General features: G+C 37.4%; 1 protein-coding gene across 10 annotated transcripts in view; it reads right to left on the bottom strand.

Moving 5' to 3' along the window:
- PSPC1 (paraspeckle component 1) overlaps positions 1-19,830 on the bottom strand; it is a 57,832-nt gene extending 38,002 nt beyond the window's left edge. For 9 of the 10 annotated variants that reach the window (XM_041487362.1, XM_041487366.1, XM_041487365.1 and 6 more), the window contains exons 1-6: positions 19,001-19,830; positions 17,030-17,331; positions 14,406-14,501; positions 13,202-13,398; positions 9,513-9,597; positions 8,509-8,617 (exon numbers count right to left, since the gene is read on the bottom strand). In XM_041487362.1, the coding sequence (XP_041343296.1) occupies positions 8,509-8,617; positions 9,513-9,597; positions 13,202-13,398; positions 14,406-14,501; positions 17,030-17,331; positions 19,001-19,381 (1,170 nt within the window). In that variant the 5' untranslated portion in view covers positions 19,382-19,830. The remainder of the gene's footprint in view (positions 1-8,508; positions 8,618-9,512; positions 9,598-13,201; positions 13,399-14,405; positions 14,502-17,029; positions 17,332-19,000) is intronic. The other variant, XM_041487361.1, reaches the window with a different exon arrangement.
- Between the last annotated feature and the right edge of the window lie 381 nt (positions 19,831-20,211).

The following is a 20,211-nucleotide window of genomic DNA, read 5'->3' as shown; positions in this document are numbered from 1 at the left end:
AGTGTCTTTTACAGATAGTAGGGATGTTGCTTATAACCAGAATAGTTCAATGTTTAAGATTTCTTGAATTAACTTATGGCCTGCCCACACACACAGCACACTAAAACATAAGAAAATATAAACAGAGAAGCATCAGTGAAACTTTCTGCAGTTTCAGCCAAGCTTCACAGTTACTTTACACAACTTGTAGCCCATTTTCTGTAAAACTGGAGCAATGAGGCTGACATGAATGAGGAAGATGCTTGTCATTTGCACAAAGTTCTGACTGATGAAAATAATACATTCTATCAGGCAATTCTAGTATTTCCATCAAAAGTGTAAAAAAATGATCATCTGAATAAATCCAAACAGACTGAGAGACATTGTTTTCTAGCTAAACACCCTAACCCAAGCTCACACACTCTTAAGCTACACTGGCTGGTTTCATCAAAAACATCCAACAAAAACTAGAATTTTATTTATGTACAATACACCCAAAGGTCAGAATTATGACAGGGACTCAATGGGGACCACCCAATCAATAGAGACAAACACAAATAGCTGGATCTTACCTAAACTCAGAAGTTCCCCTATAGTTAAAACAAATGTTTAATAATTCAGAAATGGTGGGGGAAACAAACAGGAAGACTCCATAAGTAAATAACATTTTTAAAGTATTATAAAACCCAGAAGCATGTAGGAAGATAAACAAAACCTGAAGATAAACAAAGCCTAATTTCAACATCATATTGTCTTTTTCTTAGAACAGACAACTACTAGCTATCCTGTCACAAGCAGATAACCCAAACTGCATTTGAGACCTGTAGCAAGGGCTTCGTGTCACGTACAGAACAAAAGTAATGCACTCTTACATCCTACACAATTCTAGGCCTTAACTAACGAGCCATTAGCCACTGTAGGAAATCATAACAGTGACAAATGTTTTAGTAGGGCCTGTTGTGACATGACATGGGGTGATAGCCTTAAACTAAGAGTGGGTATGCCAACTAGGTGAAAGGAATTTAAAAAAAAAAAAATTTACAAAGAGAGCAAACAAATGCTGGAACAAGTTGCCCAGACAGATGGTGGATGCCCCATCCCTGGAAACATGAAGGATGGTGTGAGGCTCTGAGCAACCTAAGTAGTTTAAGGTGCCCCTGCTCGTTGCAGGAGACAATGAACTAGATGGCCTTTAATGGCTCCTTCCAAACCAAACCATGCTATGATTTTAACACTATGTTCAGGTAAAAACATCTTTGAATAGCAAACCTCAAATACATTTAATTGACTCTTTAGGCTTCAGTTTCTACTGAACTCCTCATCTGAACAAAACAGCTCTACTGAAACTCATCTTCTTACAAAAACCCACTATTTATTAAAAGTGCTAATTAATTGGAAAAGTAATACCCAATCTTTGCACAATTAAAGTGTACTTGATGGAAGACAGAAGTATCAGATTTAAACTCCATTTTCCTCATGATGATCTAATAACCCAAAACAAGCACTACCTCCAGTAATAAGAAAAAAATACTTTGACAAGGATGCTTGTGAAATATTAATGAGAAAAATAATGAATATTTTAATTTTAAAAATAACATCCTGGTTTCAATAGACAGGTAACAGCATTAAGTTAATTTACATTTATTTCTATCAGTTTACTGCATTACCAGTATTAACATTTTCTGCTCTGTGAGAGCTACTGAAGCAAAATGCTGGAGGCTAATCAAAAGGTCACATTTAAATAAAAAAAAAACTATGTGGAAGGCACTGGCTTGAGAGACAGAAACCAGGTCACTAAACAGTCTTCCTTCACACTATGCAAAAGACCTATTAACAGGCTTCCTCACATGCAAAAATACTATTTCTACAGAAATCTCGTTTATTGCTTCTTGGGCGTTTTATTCTTTCTTTTAACATGGATCCTTGAGCAAAGACAAACTGTTCTAAGCAGAGGAAGTTATTTTAGTTGCAAGTCTCAGTGCCACCAAGCAAGATCTCAGGATTTAGAGAGGTGGATGAGTCTGAAATAGGTACCAAGCAGACAACTGAAACTGAAAGTTAGTTTCTTCTTAGTCTGGGTAAATACGTGTACAAACTCCAAGTCAAACTTAACTCCAGTAGCTGAGGAAGAAAAAATGAAAATTATTAAGTCAAACATAAATTTTAGCTTCTTCAAATATATACGGCATTTATCAAACACATCAATAAATAATTTTTTTAAGATATATATATAATTTCTAAGGACTCTTGTCAGAATATGAAAAACTGAAGAACTCTGTTGAAGTAACATAAGTTGAATAAGATGATTTCATTTATCATTTATTTCAAATTGTGAGCAGCAACAACTTTCAGAAATAATAGTAAAATATAGATTATAGATGTATAAAATCTGCTCTTGATTAGATTTTTTCATTTTTATCCATCAAACAGCAAAAGTTAAGTACGCAAATGGAGTATTCTGTAAACAAGTACAGATGCATTTGAGGTCTTTCTAACAATAATTGAATAAAAATGGCATCTGCTACAGCTGAGGCCTCATGAAACACCGAGACTGATGACAACTAATGTCATTTTGCCATTACATAAGCAGCATCTGGACAGTGTTATTTTAGCATCCTAATCATCAGCCTTACTAAGAGAATGTAAGGTTATAAACAAAAGCAGATAATCTAAAGAATATGGACAGAAAATTCTCTATCAATTACTGTAGAAAAGAACAAATTTGGGAAGGCTTAAAAGCAGTACCACAACACCTAAATTCATATTGGAGATTACTGCACATTTGACAGCACAATAAACTATAAAAATTACTTGTGAATAGTCACTTGTTCTATTTGAGAGTACACATAAAGTACATTAGTATTTTCCAAAGCACTTTGTGCAAATATTAGAAGACAACTGCAACAGAGCAAAAGATTAGTCTCCTAAATACAATACAAAAATATCACATTGCCTAAACACTCACAGTTCACACATACAGAAATATAGATATAAATGAAATATATGATTGTAACAATTATTTGCTCTGTTACTGAAAAATTACTTTAAGTAGCATCCTTGACATACATAAAAACACGACCTAGAAAATCAATTATGAACCACCCTAAAATGGTCATGAAATACTTACAACCAATAGAACTTATTCCACAAACACCTTCATTTAATGCATATAAGCACACAATACGTTACAAAAAGATACCTGAAGACCTGCATTGATTTTCATGTAATGTCTTTTCATACTAAAAGCAGATACGATAGCTAAATAGTTTTTTCTACCTGACAATGCAATTAAAGGCTGAAATTAATTGATTTAGTTGCTGAAAACAATACAAATTGAATATTTTAAGGCTTGTTAAGGAAGTATTATTTTTGCCTAAAGCAATAAATTTAGTATCTGAAACACCAAGGAATGGAAGAAATGCATGATTTAAGAATCTGTCTACTGATGTATAGCACTCATGAAAAAATAAATATCATTTAGTGCTACTGCCAAAACTAGGACTGCCCACAAAATCTCAAACTGTGTATTTATAAAATGCTTGCTTAAAGGCCTATCCTATGTTGACTTATGCATAGGAAGAAACTTGATCACTAAAGTAAAACCACCAAAAGAAAAGCAGTGTTTTGTCGGGTTGGTGTGTTTTAGTTCTACATTTAAATGATTTGTCTTTTTCCAAGCTAGTTTTCCCTTAAAAAGCCTTTAAGGTGTCACACATGAACTGTGTATGCTGGACTGCAGTAAGGATGCAATTCATCTCGCCCAATCCTGCTCTACATGAAAATTTTTATGAAGCAGCAAGAAACTGAGATTTTATTCATATGAACTCACACTACTTCATTACCATTAGCTTCATTAAGTATACAAGGCTGTCACGATAAAATAAACAACATTAATTGTTAAAAAACTTATCAAATTTGAAAAGATTCTTAGAAGTGTTTCATTATTTTATTATTGGGCATCTGCCTTAGTTTAGTTTTGCATGAGGTAAGAAACAATTCACCATTCAGTGAAAATTCTAACTGCTAACATTACTGGAGCTTTTGAGCACAATGCAATGAGAAGACAGGATCAAAATACAGTTCTATTCACTTAAACAGGCATGAATTGCAAAAATCTAGTCCTGAATTACTGAAGTTCAAGGAAATCTAACTGACAGTCTTGTTTAAAACACGCCTAATGCTTAATTTGCAAGTAAACTTAGAAGTGAGGGATAAGACACGCCTCCATACAGTAAGAAATGGAAAACTATATTTATAAACTGCTCTGAAGGACCAAACTCTTAGAACAAAAACTATGTTGCGATGGCATTCCTGAAGCTATGAATGTCATCGCTGTTTTGCAATGTGCCTTTTTACTTTCTTGTTCTCATCTGTCTTACAGCTTTTGATCCAAGTCCACTACAATCCCTGCTGTTGAAGCATCTCCATTGCTTTAGCAGCTGACACTTTATGCTGATAATTACTCAACATTCTTGACAACAGCGCTTCTGCAAAAAAATTAAAGGAAAGCAAAACAACATCTAGAAATAATTCCTGAAAATACTATGAGATACAAAATGAAACTATTTATATACGAAGTCTTACATGAAAAAAACAGCAAGCATTCAGAAATTGAAACTGATGAATTCTCAGGAAACAGTCCCATACACATTCAAAAAGGGGTTTTCCTTGAAGGGAAGTGGGCAAGATGTTCAAAAATCTCAATTCCTCTTTAAACTACCAGTAAGAAGAGAGGTAAGTTTAAGGCTGGTATTGCAGCTATTGTTTCACTAAGTACAATACCCACCCAACACTACTTCACAGTGTTACTACAGAAGTAAATCTGTCCACACAAAACTTGGACTACAACTCCTACATATTTTTGGTCTCTGTTTTAGACACATAGAAACTATTTTAATACAGTAAATCGTAAACACTGAGTTGGTGACACAAATAAAAGCAGGTCTCGGAACAGGAATTATTTTGTAGAATGCCTCTGACTGAGATTCAACAATGTAAATTGAAGCGAGCCATCCATAACTGGATAATAACTACTGCATGTTTGAGTAATTAATGTATTACTGGCACTCAGAAGTATTTTCTATTTAAAAAATTATTTGTGCTGTTGCAAAATAAATCACCATCATCAAGTTCTTCTTTCAGCCAGAAGAATGTATGCAAAATAAAAATTAGCAGAATACTACTGGAAAATTAGTTTCCCAATTAAGCTACTGTGAAACCAGAATGTATATAAATTATTGAGCTATAACAACACATTTCAACTAACTGACTTTTAGAAAGGAAGGGGAAAACCCTAACCAATATGAAAGTGTTTATTCATAATTTATCGAGTAGAGATCACACAACTAGATTAACAGATTGTCTAGGCATCATCAGGCTGCCATTAGACTAACAATCATGCAATCAAATTTCTCATGTTCATCATCACCAGCAACAAGAATGCTTCAGGAAAAGAAATCCTCTTACAGAAAATATTTTTATCATCTGTAACAAAATCAAGTAACTGCTAGCTGCATTAAACTTGATAACAAGATATTTTTCAGAAATAGTTCTATTTTTTAAAAATCCTAGTTTAATGAGTTAGGGAAAAGACACAGATAGAAATTTTCAACAGGAAAATCTAATACTGCAGCCGTACATGAGAGGGTCCAATTCTGGATGCCATTGCACTTACCGTTTATCTTCCTGTTTTAGACTGACCAGTAAAAAGTGATAGGATATAAGTCAAGGAAGCTTACTTTTCAAAGCTTTTAAGAAACAAAAACAATGATTAGAAACAATTATTATTGTCCTGCTAAATACCTTGTTGGCAGAAGACTTTAGTATGTTGTAAGTATAATGCCAGAAGAGTTTATCAAGAGCTGATATGGTAAAAAACTATCCAACAGTATCAAAAAATGCAATTCTCATCAAGAGTCAACTTTAACCTCTGAAAATAGATAATAACTTTCTCAGTACATGTACAGTAGTAATCTGAGAGTAGAAGTAAGTGCAAGATGGAATCTGTTCACAGTAAATGAGCATTAGTAAGAACAAATAAAAACTAATTAGTTGTATAAGAAATTCTAAGTTGAAATCGGATTTCATGTGTTATTTTGCAATCTCCAGAAAAGGCTTACAGTTTTCCTCTGCTTGAAAATGCAAGGCTTTTTCAATTCCCATTCACACTATACAACTAGTTATCTAAAAACATCTTAAAACAAGCATCTATAAAATGATAGGCATGCTTAGTCACACAGCTGCCCTGATGAGAAACTGTTGCTAAAGAAAGCAAACACATCACTTGCTATTTTGTTTCAATTTTTCCTCTTTCAAAGTTTAAAGAGCATTAGAAGTAAGACCTAAGTCAAGACATAACCAGAATACGAAAGACTATTCTTGAGAACACATTTTTTCATGTATCATTGTACAACACTTTGATTTCATATGAGTTATATACAAGTTAAAAATCTTTTGGTATGGCTGTTACTGCAAAACTACATCTATATATTCTTGCAGTGTATTAATTAGGTCCAGATGAACAAACAATTTCAGTAATGCATGAGAGTGGGAAAGCTACAGTCTTCCAAAGCAGTCTTCCACCCTTCACCTCCAAAAAATCTGATGTATAAAAGCCATAAAAATTATGCATAGTGATTGAAGTGGTTTCCATTTGAACCACTCTTCTTCCCTTTTTATCCTACATTTTTGCCAAGTCCAGCACAAGAACTTTAACAGTTTCTATTCATATAGTGTTTTGAATCTAAAAATGTAGATAGGCAACAAGGATGGACAAACTGTGGTAAGCAATTTAAGCACAGAGACTAAATACTCTTATCTCAAGACAGATGTAAGAATAAACCAGTAAATGCTGTGGTGGCCAACATTATCTAGTTTTCCCCACGCCAAGCTGCAGAATACAGGCCACAACTTCCAAACAGCAATGGAATCTGAGGGAGCTACTGCCATCCCATGGCTGTGGGTTGGCTCCCCAGCTTGCTGTTACTGCAGCTCTCTGCAGCAAGAAGCATGGGTCTCACAGAGGAGCCAGGAGGTTTTGACAAGTAGCTTACAGGGTCAGAAAGTCAGGCAACCCCAAAAGATGCTACATTAGGATATTACAGTGATATGACATTTTACATTTGGCACTACACAAGTCATCAGTAAGTGCTATTTCTAAATTACATGAGACGACTATTACATGCTATTTCCCCAATTATGTTTTATAATATTTGGAACACGCTAAAGGACAGTATGAGTTCTGAATCCTTGGTCTTCATTTCTCTGAAGAAAAGAGGTACTGAAAGCAGTTTTCTTTTACAGTGAGAACATATGGAAATAAATTAGCATCTGCTTTTGGATGTGAGTCCCTCAAAACACAGTGAGCAAAAACAAATTACACCTCTTAATAAAATCAAAAGGAACTATTTTGCTTCCTCCCCATCTTTACTAAAAACACTAAGGAGCAGACGAGGGGGAAAATGTCCTGCTGAGAACAGGAAATAATTTATTTTCTAACATCTCTCAGGATGTCTCAGAACATACATAATAAATTCTTTGCAACCCTACAGAAAATTTCATGGTATAGAATGTAAACCAGGTTTTTCTTTCACAGAAAGTAGCTGAGAAACCAGCAGTTCATTTCTGATTGATGTATGAAGTTGCACCTATCAAGGGGAGCAAAATCCCCTTCTGCAGACTACAGTTGTTTTAATAATGTAAAAGAGCAATTGTGTGAATTGCTTATTCATTATTTCCTCACTAGGAATAGCTGTAATAGTAAAACGCATCCGATTCAAGAGAAACTGAAGCATTTGCAACACAGTTTGCATTCACTGAACTGATCTGGTTGGTAGAAAAAAAGTCATACCCTTTGACCAAAAAAATTTAGAATCTGACTCCTCTGATAGCACCATTTTGTTAGTCCTGCAGGATGAGTCTTCAGAGGCAGAGCACACCTAAATTACTAATATAAATAATGTACAGATTACAGCAAGGACAAATGTTCCCTCACCATTAAAATCTTTCAGTCTCCTTTAGTAATGACTTGGATGTTCTCATCTAGTTTTACACAGGGTCAATAGGGGGAGTGATTTTAAGCTCCATATGAAATTAATATTGCCCTTTTTGTTTCTGAAAACTTGCTTAGTAAGTTAAGCATAAATCAAAACCAGTAATTCAAACAAGCTTAGCAGCATGAACTGGTTTAAAATTTATACCTTCAGGCAGAGTAAGGCACATCAGGATGGGTGATTCCTATCACCTTCCACTTAGAAAAACTATTTCACTGAAACATTTCAATTCCCAAGTATCTGAACACCTTCATTTGATGGAGGTGTTACATCACTAGCTTGTTGGAAAAATAAGAGTGATGTCATCCTACAAAAGAGTAACTACACTACTGAATATGTAGCAATTCACTCAGGGGAACAGTGAAATACTGAAGCAAAAACAGCCAAAAAGAAGATGGCAATTCAATAACTAGTATAAAAATAATGTAATGAAAAAATTCTTTTGTGATTTGGACTTTCATCATAGAATTGTACTTACATTGTCCATGAAATTTGGCTTAAATCCTCCCTCCTGCTGTCGTCGCAACTCCTCCTGTTCCCTCTGGCGTAGCATCTCTTCTTCCCGACGTCTGTGCTCTTCTTCATGCCTAGGATATTTTTCAAAATTATGTCAGCTTAGTCTCTTGACCTGTTCAGGCTTGCACTCAGCCTCAGAGATAAGATCAAGCACATAAACAAAACTGGCCATTATTTATTTTTTACACAGTGCAAGGCACTAATCTACTCAGCTTGATGAGTTTGAGTACTTTTGAAGTTTTATTTTTTTTACTGGAATACAAGTAATTTCAATACCAATACATTCTATACCTGCTCTTCCAGCTATAGATCAGTAAGCAGGTTAAAATATACCAGTTTTTAAGAAGCCACTATGGATTAAAACATTTCAACAGTGCCAAAAGACACAACTTTTAATTCTGAGATGTGTTTGTTCTGTTCTTTTTATCTTATTGACATTTATTGTGATATTTAACAAAAAGTATAAATCAATATGATGAGACCATGTCTATTTTCTTAAGCTTTGGAAGAGGCATTAAAACAATTATTTGCATTAATCAAATCCTAAAAGAAAAATTGTTTTCAGCATACTAGAATATCAAGTGAAAAACTTCCAAAATCCCATGTCAGACTATAAGATTGCAATGCTATGATTCTACATGCAGATTACCTGCCCATAAAATTCAGAAGCAAGTTCCTATCTATTACAGCAATGCTTTGGTCATGTTAAAATAAATACGAAACAAAAAAATAGGCCAAGACATTTTTATGCTAATTAGGAATCTCAGAAATTTACAACAAAATTAGCAGAGTTGAAATAAGTGAAAAAAAATCAAGCAACACTCAAAAACAATATTTTATATTGCATGATATTATCAGAAACATCACACGTGATGCTTGTGAGAAGCAAGTTTAGCTAACATATCTAAATTCATGCAAGCCTACAAGGCTGCACGCCACACCTCTGCACAGTAGAAGACAAAATACCTCAATTGTATCTGCTTGCGTTTTTGAAGTTCTTGGTTTCGAAGCTCTTCCAAACGCCTCAATTCTTCCTGACGACGCATGAGATCTAGCAGGATTAAAAGTGCATTTAAATAGAAAAGCTGTCAATCAACCATGTGACAACACAAAAATTGTTATTACCATCAGATTATAGTGCTAACATCCAAGTTTTTAAAACAAATTTTCAATGCATTTAACTCATCTCTTTCCATAAAGCTAAGTCTAGTACTTGAAAAAAACACTGGATCCGTGGCATACGGACATAGAAAGATACAAAATGGGCAAAGCCCCCAGAGCGGGCTGTGGAAACAGAAGCTTTGAGTTCTCAAAGGAAAAAAAACTCTCTCAATCCCTTAAATCACATCCTGGTTTTACATCTAGGACAAGGCATCAATTTTCTCACAATGCTGCATACTGCTGAAGTCACACCACTAAGAAAACCATCACAAAATGTATGGACTTTTATGCTCTCCACTACCTACTGCAGGCCCCTGCATGGCACACATCAGAACAAGAGAAGTCATAAGAACTTTAGGTGCATGAAGGAAGTCTGAACCTCCATGAAGACCTATCATGACTCTGCTTACCGCAGCTTACAAATTACTAGTCTTTTAACCCCACAAAAAAGGCACAGCCATAGCCTCCTATGAAGCACTTAAAATGCCCTTAAGAAGTACAGCATAACTCACAGTAATTACTTTTGCTGACCAGTCACATTATTGATTTCTGCCAGGAAATCTATGCTGTCTTCAATGAATAATAATTTTACCATTTGTTAGAAAGCAGGGTTTTTTTTATTTTTTAACATAGGATATTGGCCACATGATACTATTTACAGAAACCACAAGTTACATTTTCCCATCCTATCCATTACATGCCTTTCATGCTTTAGTTCAACTGTTCTGCACATTTTCTCTATGCATTTCTTCACTATACTAATTAAAATATCTTTTTAGTTATGCAAATCAGTTTCCTCAAACTTGTACACAACACTGTCCACTATGGGAAAATATGCTTCCTTTTCAGTTCTTTGGTCTTCCAAATTTATACAGTGTTCCCTATTTCTTGTGCACACAGGACCAGGATTTCCTACTTTCTCTCTACCACTATCATTTAGCGTCCTTTGTGCACTCTACTTTTCTCATTGTTCTCCTAATTTTTCTCCATAGCATAGTTTATTGCCTTTCCTGAAATTCTTAGTTTAACATAGCAAATTATGATTCAGTATCATTTGACAACTGCCAAATCTTGGCAGAAAGCCTTACTAAGCCGGATGAAAACACAGATCTGGAGGTTCAAACTCTGCACAAGAGCCATTGATATTAAAAGACCTGTAATGATGGTAATTCTTGATTGACAGGCCCTTTCTCTGAGCAGAAAAAAATCTGCACTAAAGCAGCTGTGGGTAAAAAAGAAAACAAACAGAGAGCATTATTATTAGCCTCTGCACTTTCTTGTGCTTATGAAAGAGCAAGGGCTTCATTTTACCTTCAACCTTCTACACAGCAAAAAGCAGAAGATGAAGGTTCTCTCACATCAGAAGTTAATCCTACAAGCTGGAATATCAACTCCACAAAGACTTTAAGCGATTTTAGCTGCTGATATTTCTATAGATGGAAAATACTCAAGATGGAAAATAAATGCCAAGCTTCCATATAATTCATATAAAAATTCAGCTTCTGGTTAAATTCAGTCACGTTTTCCAGTATTTTCATAATGATGGTTAAATAACCATCATTACGAGAGAATATTTACAAATGTTTGATGCACCACCAGTATATAGATTAGAAATACCATGCAATTTACTTACACATGGAAACACGTATTCTGCTTTACAAATTACTTCTGACTCAGTCTGTCAAAATATGACACTTCAAAGTGAAAAATTACACATATCAAAAGAATTAAATCTACCTTCAGAATTAACACCACACCACCAAAACCTGAGTACACAAACCAACATGTTCTAGAGTTCCAGTCCTGCTAGCTCTTGTGGAGCAGTTTCAACACAACCTTCACCTGCTAGAGTATATGGACCAGTAAGCTCATCCTTCCTGTCATCTTTTTAACTCCTACACAACTAAAACATGACATTTTCTATTTTATTTAATATTTCATAACGACTTCAACACATCTTTAAATTTGACTTCATGCACCAGGGATACAAAACTACTAATTCTAGGTTCTGGTGCCTCAGAAACGTCATTACATCTTTCTGTGATGCAATTACAGGATTGCAATCCTGTGATGCAATTAATATAATCAATATTCTTGGCAGAACATGGACTTAGACCCACACTGTTCAGAGCAACAAGAAGAAGATATCTTTGAAAATAAATACAAGTGAAAAAACACCTTATTTTCATGCATACTGAAGCTGAAGAATCGAGAAGATTAAACAGAAGGAATACATACTAATCTCTAGAGCTCTGAAAATTAAGTGTTGGCAGGTAACTAAGAAGAAACCTAACTATCTTAACAAAATTCTGAGTTACCTGGTACCAAAGAGGTACTCTGCTAACCAACCTGTGAGGGGGAAAAGCCCGCCTCCTACAATAAAACAAACATATTTTCTCACTGGAATAGTAGCACCACATGCTTTCATGTTTTAGTGGCTCTCTAACGGAAGGAATAATTCTCTCTTTTTTAATATAAAACAGGTATTTAACAAATATTCAAAAAGCAAAATATCTTTTCCTTCATGTTGTCCTTAAAAGAAACCCTAATAGCCAAAAACACACCAAATATGTTTTACCATGTTTTACCATTTTTTCTATCTTAATGAAGAGGCCACCGTAATCTTGTCTCAGTTTAACACATAATTAAGACATGAATTTAAGACAAAGTAATCTCTAATCTTGCCCTCAAGTCCAGGCAACAGGTGAATAAATTCAAAGGAAATTAAAGAGCATGAGTCCTGGAACTGGACTATTAGTACTGTTAAATATTAACAATTAGATAAGTCAACAGTAGATTTATCCAGCCTGTATCTTAAGCACTGAACCATCTTTACAAATCTCAGTCACGCATACCCACAAAATTACAATGTGTGTCCGAGGGAGGGCTGTACTGTGTATTGTCAGCAGCATTCTTGGATCATATTAACATGTGCATTCCTCACCTCTAATATACACCTGTGCTTACAAGGAAACTTGCTTCAACAGTCATTCTTGGAAAAGTAACCAAGAAACAGTTGCCATTTCAGGTGCTGCAGCAACTATCTGGCATTTCAAAACATCTTCTACATTATTACACTCTGTATAAGACCTTATGCTTTTCATCTTATTATATAGGTATGCTTTTATGTTATTATCTTCTGCATAAAACCTTCTGCTCTGTACAAGACCTTATAAAAACAGCATGGCTCCACACTGGGAGCACATGTGCCTATTCAGGAAAAACAGGCTAAGTAAACTTTTTTCTAAAGATAAATTTAGGAAGCAAAGAAAACAGACTTAGATAATCACCTCTTTATCAGATTACTAATGAATTTCTACAAATCATCAAGGAATATGTGCACAGAGAAGTATTCCTTCCTTTTTCTCAGTTAAATGCATTTAATTAAATGGCGACCAGAAAAATGTCCAAGTATATAGCTCAATATGCTACACAAAAAAAACCCCAAATCTGTGACAAAACAAATTTAATACTGGTAGATGATCTGCTTTTACCTTGCCTCATCAGCATTAGCTGATGCTCATGTCTAGCTGCTTCCATTTCTGCCTCAAGTTTCTCTTTGGCTTCTCTAATGTTCCTGTCAACCTGCTCACGCTGCTGCTTTTCCATCTCATCAAGAGCTTTCCACCGTGAAGCATATTCAAACTCAAATGTTCCAGGCTGAGCAAAGCGGGGAGGCTGTTCTCTTTCCCTAATGAAAATTTTGCAGTAAAAATGTACAGAAAGACACATTTAGATCAACAGCTGTAACAGCCACAGAACGTATACACAATCACTTCAAATGTAGATCTCACTTTCTATCAACCTGTGAGATAGTTGCATTATAAACCAGGCAAAGCTTAAATCAGAAATTAAGATAAGTAAAAAGACAATTTTCCAAAAATTGCCCAAATAAAGATTCAATGTATTTAAGATAAAAATTTGTATTGACATCAGTACAAAATACTAAGGTGCAACACTAGATTAACAGTATTCAGCCTTCTACATCAAGCAGTCAATTCACTAAACCAGTTATTTAAATAAGTATCAATGCTTACTAGACAGCCCAGAATATTAGCCAGAATCTGTAACCATTAAAATGAGCCCACATTTCCCATTCTAACACTAATATTGTACCTAACAGTGACAAATTTCTAAGAAGTGGTATTCTACAGTCTTATAAAAATAAACATTTCCGATTCAAGCAACATGAATGGCAAATTACAATATTAAAAAGTAGTATTTTCAGATTAGGGGACTTTTATTTCATTATTCACTTTCTCATGCCATGCTCAAAGTTTTACCTCAGCTGTGGAAACTACACAGATTTACATGCCAGGGAGACTGCAAACAGTTAAGGGGCTATTCAGAGAGCACAAAGATCTGTGGGTATTCAAAATCTCTATAGGTTTAGACCACATCCCTAATCCATAAAAGACTATAGTTTGCTGGCAACAAGCTCCTACTGACTGCAGTGCGGGCCAAGAATCTCTCTACTACACTAAATGCATAGAATGTTAAACTAAACAAGCCAAGTCTCAATTTTACCATGATTAGGAAATTTGGGAAGGTCCTGTTTAATCCTTTGACACAAAACTGCACAACATACAAAAGCACTACTTCCTGCCACACAAACTCGAAAGTAAAAATTAGTGCATATTTACAAAGGTAACTAAGTATGCAATAATGTTTTATAAAGAAAGGCTAACCACAACTTACTTGTGGTACTGTTGTGTTTTTTGCATTAGCTTCTCAGGGAGTCCATCCTCATCATCAAATTGCTCCATTGGTTCTACAACAACAGGTCGAGGTGTTCTGGAAAACATTTTCAATTTAATAAGTGAATCATTAAAGAAGCAGTTACAACTTATTTCAGCATTTTGAAAAAACACTCCAGAAAGCTAACATGTAATTCCCGTGTCTTGTCTTAAATCACAGAATTCCAATGAATCCCAATCTCAAGAATCACCTTCAGAAAATAATTGGTTTTATGCCCAAATCCAGCTATTCTGCCTAGAAACAATGTACTTGACACAGTTGTGTTTGCTTTTTTAAAATACTATAACCATCTACCACTAATTACAACATATTTAGGAAGGAACTACCTTTCTGTTCTTATCAGTGAGGCACCACAGAGGCCGTGACGGCACTGGGAAAGCAACAAACCCAAAACAGAGCAGCACAACCTATTCATATTTCTACTGACATTTACAACTTAATTCTACAAGTGACTCTAGAACTGAAAACAGCTCGATAATTTGGTATTAATATTACAGCAATAATTAGAAAAACATTTCTGTTTAAGTTATTTAAAATCCATTCTTTGAACAACTACACATTCACAAATTAGAATCCTAACTGAAAAGCTGAAAACAGCTTCCTTGATATGTAGTAACGAGAGGCAAGCATGAGCCAAAGAGAGCAGTGTAAAAACTCTGAATTGCATAAAAAGCTCTTTGCATCAGTGTTGGGAGCAGAGCTTACCAAACACATAGCACTAAAGACATGATTTTCAAAACAGCAGCACTCGTTTATTGTATTCCATGCCTTTATTTCACTTTGCAGATCTTCCCCTACTGCCCCAGTCCCTCACCAGGAAAAAAAAAACCCCACCAACCAAAACCAATGAACCCCAATATATTTTACTCTGTGCATCAAGTTCGCATTAAAAAGATGAAGTCTGGAATCAAAGGCCACAACTCAGCAACTGTTTTTTCTGATGCCATCTGCATCAGAAAAATTGCTGACAGTTCTGCTACTCAAACGCAACTAAACTGTGGTGCTAACAAGTTATGATGTAAAACAACAATGTTAAAACACTAATGTTTTGAATGACTAGTTTTGATACATTTACACAGGAACTGAAACATGTTCTGATTAGGCAAAGAGTTTTCAGTTAAGAAAAAGTAAAACTTTAGACTTTGAAGCAAAACATCAAAGTAGATGGCAGCAGATTCATGCTAATTGTCTTTGCAACTGTGCATAAGGGAACATGTCACGTAAACAAGAAAACGATCAAGTGCTTTTTATTCACTCAGGATATGGTTAAATGGTCATTTCAATTCAACTGATCTATCCAGCTGGCAAAACAAGAATACCCTCCCCTCATATCTCACCTTCTTTTTCCCTGCTCATCTCTCATGCCAAGAATAGCACTAATGTAACACTGAACTACATTACTTCCCTTGTTTGGCTCACCACGCTTCCATTCAGTTACTAATGCCAAGAAAACCCAGGGAATAAGAACAAATTGCTGGCACCTCCCGCTAACAGTAAAGATGTATTCAGATTAAATTTACTATGTAACCATCAAATCAGTTCAGTAGCACACAAGATTTGGGAGTTCCAGACCCCTTACTCACCTGCCAGCTCCTCCTGGCAACATTTTGTCCTGCCTTATTCTCTGCTGGACTTGACATCAGCAAGCACCTTCCCGTGCTTGAACAAACTGCAATGGACCCTGATACAAATGAATGCTTTTCTGTTGTTTTAGCAAGCACAAGTGGCTTATGGAAGTGTCATGAAGTTCAAGAATAGCACAGCCAGGGCAGGAAAAGAACTCCAAGCCCAATTCAACAGCAGCAAGTTTTCACGCTGTGAAATCACAGCCTTATTTTCCCAATGAGAATCACAGAAATAAAAAGAAATCATAAATATGTATCATTTCACACCGTTTTTAAGAAAGCATTTAAAAATGTCACTTGCGACTGTGTAAAGTGCAGCAATTAACAACTCTCTTTGGCAAGTACAGAAATAGGAGATGCAAGAGAAGTGCTGCTATTTGCAAGCTTGCTTGTCCTTGAAATAGATTGTTTTCCAAACATCACTAGTATAAATCTCTTCAGAATCTGTCTTCATTTTAAAACAGTGAGAATATCCTGGCCTTACAAGCCACAGATAATTTTTGGGGTATAAACACTTTCTTTAGTCTACAGAAACATCAGCAATGTCGTGCACTGATTTGTTAAGAAACAAAGGAATATTATTTTGTCACTTTGTTAACTGGGATCAGCAAGAGTGCAACCAATGAATAAAGTCTCAACAGAAAATGCCTTATATAGAGAAGGAAAACTAGTATTACATATGAACAAGGAAAAAACTAGAATTTTGCTCTTAGACTCTCATATGGTAATAAGAAGTCTTATAAACAGTAAGCAGAGAAATATGGTTTTCTTTAAAAAAAACCAAGAGCATTTGTGGTATTCATGCAAAACACTTAAATTTCTAACCTTGTGGCTTTCAGAATTTCAAACTAAATAAGAACTAGGGAATACCATGAATGCAATTTTTGCTCACATTGGGAAGATATACTGACAACTTCAAACAAAAACCTGTGAACTTACGTTGTAAGCAAGAATGCCCCATCATTGCATCTTTCCAGAGCTTTCCGTGCTGGAGGTTTTGCTGCAAACTCTACAAAACCTTTCCCTGTGGCTCTGCCGCGATCATCTACTACAACAACCGCTCTTTCCACTGGCCCGAATTGCGAGAACGCTTGTTCCAGCAGCTCATTGGAAACCACAGGCGACAGATTCTTCACAGTTAAGGCAGCTCCATGGGTAGCAAATCGAATTCGAAGTGGTCTGCTCTTCAAAATAGTACCATCAAGTTCTGCCTTTGCTATTTCAGCCAAGGTCCTAGATTCCTTTACAAAGATATTAAATATTTTATAGCTTTTATTTTCAAAGACAGCAAGTACCACTTTTGTGTGCCCCCCCCACCCCCCGCCGAAAAGTAGCCAAGTTGTTTTCCTTCACTTGAGCATATTGGCACCAGGATCATTCAACTTGTTTCCTCCAATCAAAAAACCAAACCAACAACAAAAAACCCAGCAAACAAACCAACAAAGTCTCTGTCCTCTGACTGAAAAAAAGGCATTCATTACCCCTTACTGTTTATTCTAAAAACAACACAGATGCAAATTTTTTCTTGCACATTAGAGGATTTAACAGATTTCCATTATGATGCCACTGCTCTATAAAGGTTTTGAGTAGAGTTGGAAAGTTGATACTTTTCACGTTTACCTACTCAAATGTTTATATTCTGCATCTCTGGCACCCCGCAGCAGGAAACGGTGGATCTAAGGTATTTTGGGTTGGGTTTTTGTTTTGCTTTTAAATAAGTAAAAATATCGCATTTGCTCTCAATGGACGTCCAATTCAAGTTTCATCAACAAATGGTGAAATTACCTTCTTTGCTCTTCTATTCATTCGTCTCACATTATTGGGCTTTCTGCACCCACATTCGTGAGAGAGTGTAAATCAACAACTACCTTTTTTCTCACTGCAAAAATCTTCACCAGGTTAGATACCTGCAATCCCTGACATTTAAAGAAATTCTTTATATATTTCTACACAGTTCAACTGGCTAGGAAAGCTCTTAAAATATATATATATATATTCCCTAAACGTAATGGGAAAGGGAAGTTCACATAGAAAGCTCTATCTAATTTCTATTACACACAAAAATGAGTAACGAGATGTAAGAATATCTCACTTCCTCCATAAAATTGCTATTTCAGGCCGGGAAATTCTCAGGGTAAAAGATGCATGGCAGAATGCCACAAGTATTTTAAGATGACAACCAAAAAAAAAAAAAAAAAAAAAAAAAAAAAAAAAAAAAAAAAAAAAAGAAAAAGAAAAAAAACCCCAAAACCAAAACCCTAAGCAGTAAAATATATGGAAAAAATAAGATTAGACACCTAAAGCACTCTAAAGCTATTCCCAGAATGATACAAATCTGTGCATTTTTAAGCACAGCAATCGTGAAAACTAATCTCGCATACTAAATTACCATTTAAATACAGTACCATAAACTTTTCGAATTATTCGGTTTTTGCATGCTTAACTCGAGTATGTTTAATCAAATACTGCATTACCCCTAAAAATCTAGCCTTATCTGGGCAAAAGTAATTTAAACAACCCGCGGTCCGCAACCTTTTCAACTCCGTGATTTTACGTTCCGCGTTCACGACGTGCGAGCAGCTGTATTTCGAAACAATCCTGCCCATTCTTTAAAATGAACCGTAATAAGTGCCATGGGGTGAGGCGGGGACCGAAACGCCAGGGGCTGGGAGGACTACTCTGAATGCAGGGGTCTGGCTTTGATGTGTACAGGCGAACGGGGAGGGGAGAGAAGGAAGAAGAGGCGGGGGGACCTGCGCTACCAGCGAGGAGGAAGAGGCAGATGCTGCTTATTTTTACACCCGCCGAAATGGAGGTGAAGGGGGTGGGGGGCAAGGGACCGAAGCCTCTCGCTTTCAGAGCCATCCCCAGGGTGACGGGGCAGCCCCAGGGGCCCGCCCGGATCCTCACCAGGCGGATGAAGCCGAAGCCACGGTCCCGATTGATGAAGACCTCGCTGGGCTCCCCGTAGCGCTCGAAAAGGCGCTTGAAATCCTCCTCGGTGATATCAGTAGGCAGATTCCCCACGAACAGCCGACAACGCTGCGTGTAGCTCTTCTCGCCAGGTTTGAGAAAGCTCTTGATATCGATGGTGAACCCAACCTCCCGTTCCTCATCTCCGCCACCTTCTTTGCTCGGCACCAGAGCCATGGCCGCCGCCGCCTCACTCTCCGCTTCCAGGCCGCGCAAACCTTTCAGGTTGCCGCCGCCGCCGCCCCCCACCATGCCCATCGGCACCGCTGGGGAGCTGTTTTCGATCCGCACTTGCTTCAAGTTCCTATTCGCGGCCATATCCGCTCCTTCCTCGCGGGTTCTCCCTCGGGGGACGCGGAACCCTGCTCGGCAGCCGCCGCCTCCGACCCTCAGCCAATTCAAAATGGCGCCGCCGCCAACCCCGGCGAGTTGAGCCGTCCCCGCGGGAAGCCCCGCCCCGGCCCCGCGCTCCCCCTCACGGCCGCGCCTCCGCCGTCGCTCCCCCTCAGCTCCGGTGCACGGTCGGACCTGCCCCGGGCCCACGGAGAGCCGTCTTTCCCCCACTAGAGACAGATGTGTGTTCGCGGCTGCCCTGTGTTTTGTTAGAGCAGTGGTCTCCTCAGCCCGTCCCCAGGCAAAGGAGCCCCTCGCTGGGGTCTCTCCCGAGGGAAAGGCGGCCGGGCGGGATGCCCTGGGGATGTCTGGTCGCTGCGGGAGGGAAAGGGAGGCAGGCGTGACATAAGAGACGCTGAGGCGGTGGCAGCGGGGACAGCTGAGGGAGCCACAGAACCACATAATCCATCAGGTTGGAAAACACCTCTTGTGGTCATCGAGTCCAACCTGTGGCTGAACGCCGCCATGTCACCCAGACCACGGCACTGAGTGCCACGTCCAGTCTTTCCTCAAATACCTCCAGGGAAAAAAATACCATCACCATGCTGGGCAGCCCATTCCAATGTCTAATTACCCTTTCTGTGAAGAGATTTTTCCTGATGTCCAACCTAAACCTGCCCTGATGCAGCTCAAGGCCATGTCCTCTTGTCCTATGACCTGTTGCCTGGGAGAAGAGGCCAACCCCAACCTGGCCCCAGGCCAACCCCAACCTGGCTGCACCCTCCTTTCAGGCACTTGCAGGGAGTGATGAGGTT

Source organism: Pyrgilauda ruficollis, unplaced genomic scaffold (genome assembly GCF_017590135.1).
Source record: "Pyrgilauda ruficollis isolate IOZ18807 unplaced genomic scaffold, ASM1759013v1 scaffold8, whole genome shotgun sequence".
Lineage (NCBI taxonomy): Eukaryota > Metazoa > Chordata > Aves > Passeriformes > Passeridae > Pyrgilauda > Pyrgilauda ruficollis.
This window is presented reverse-complemented; position numbering and strand designations above follow the sequence as displayed.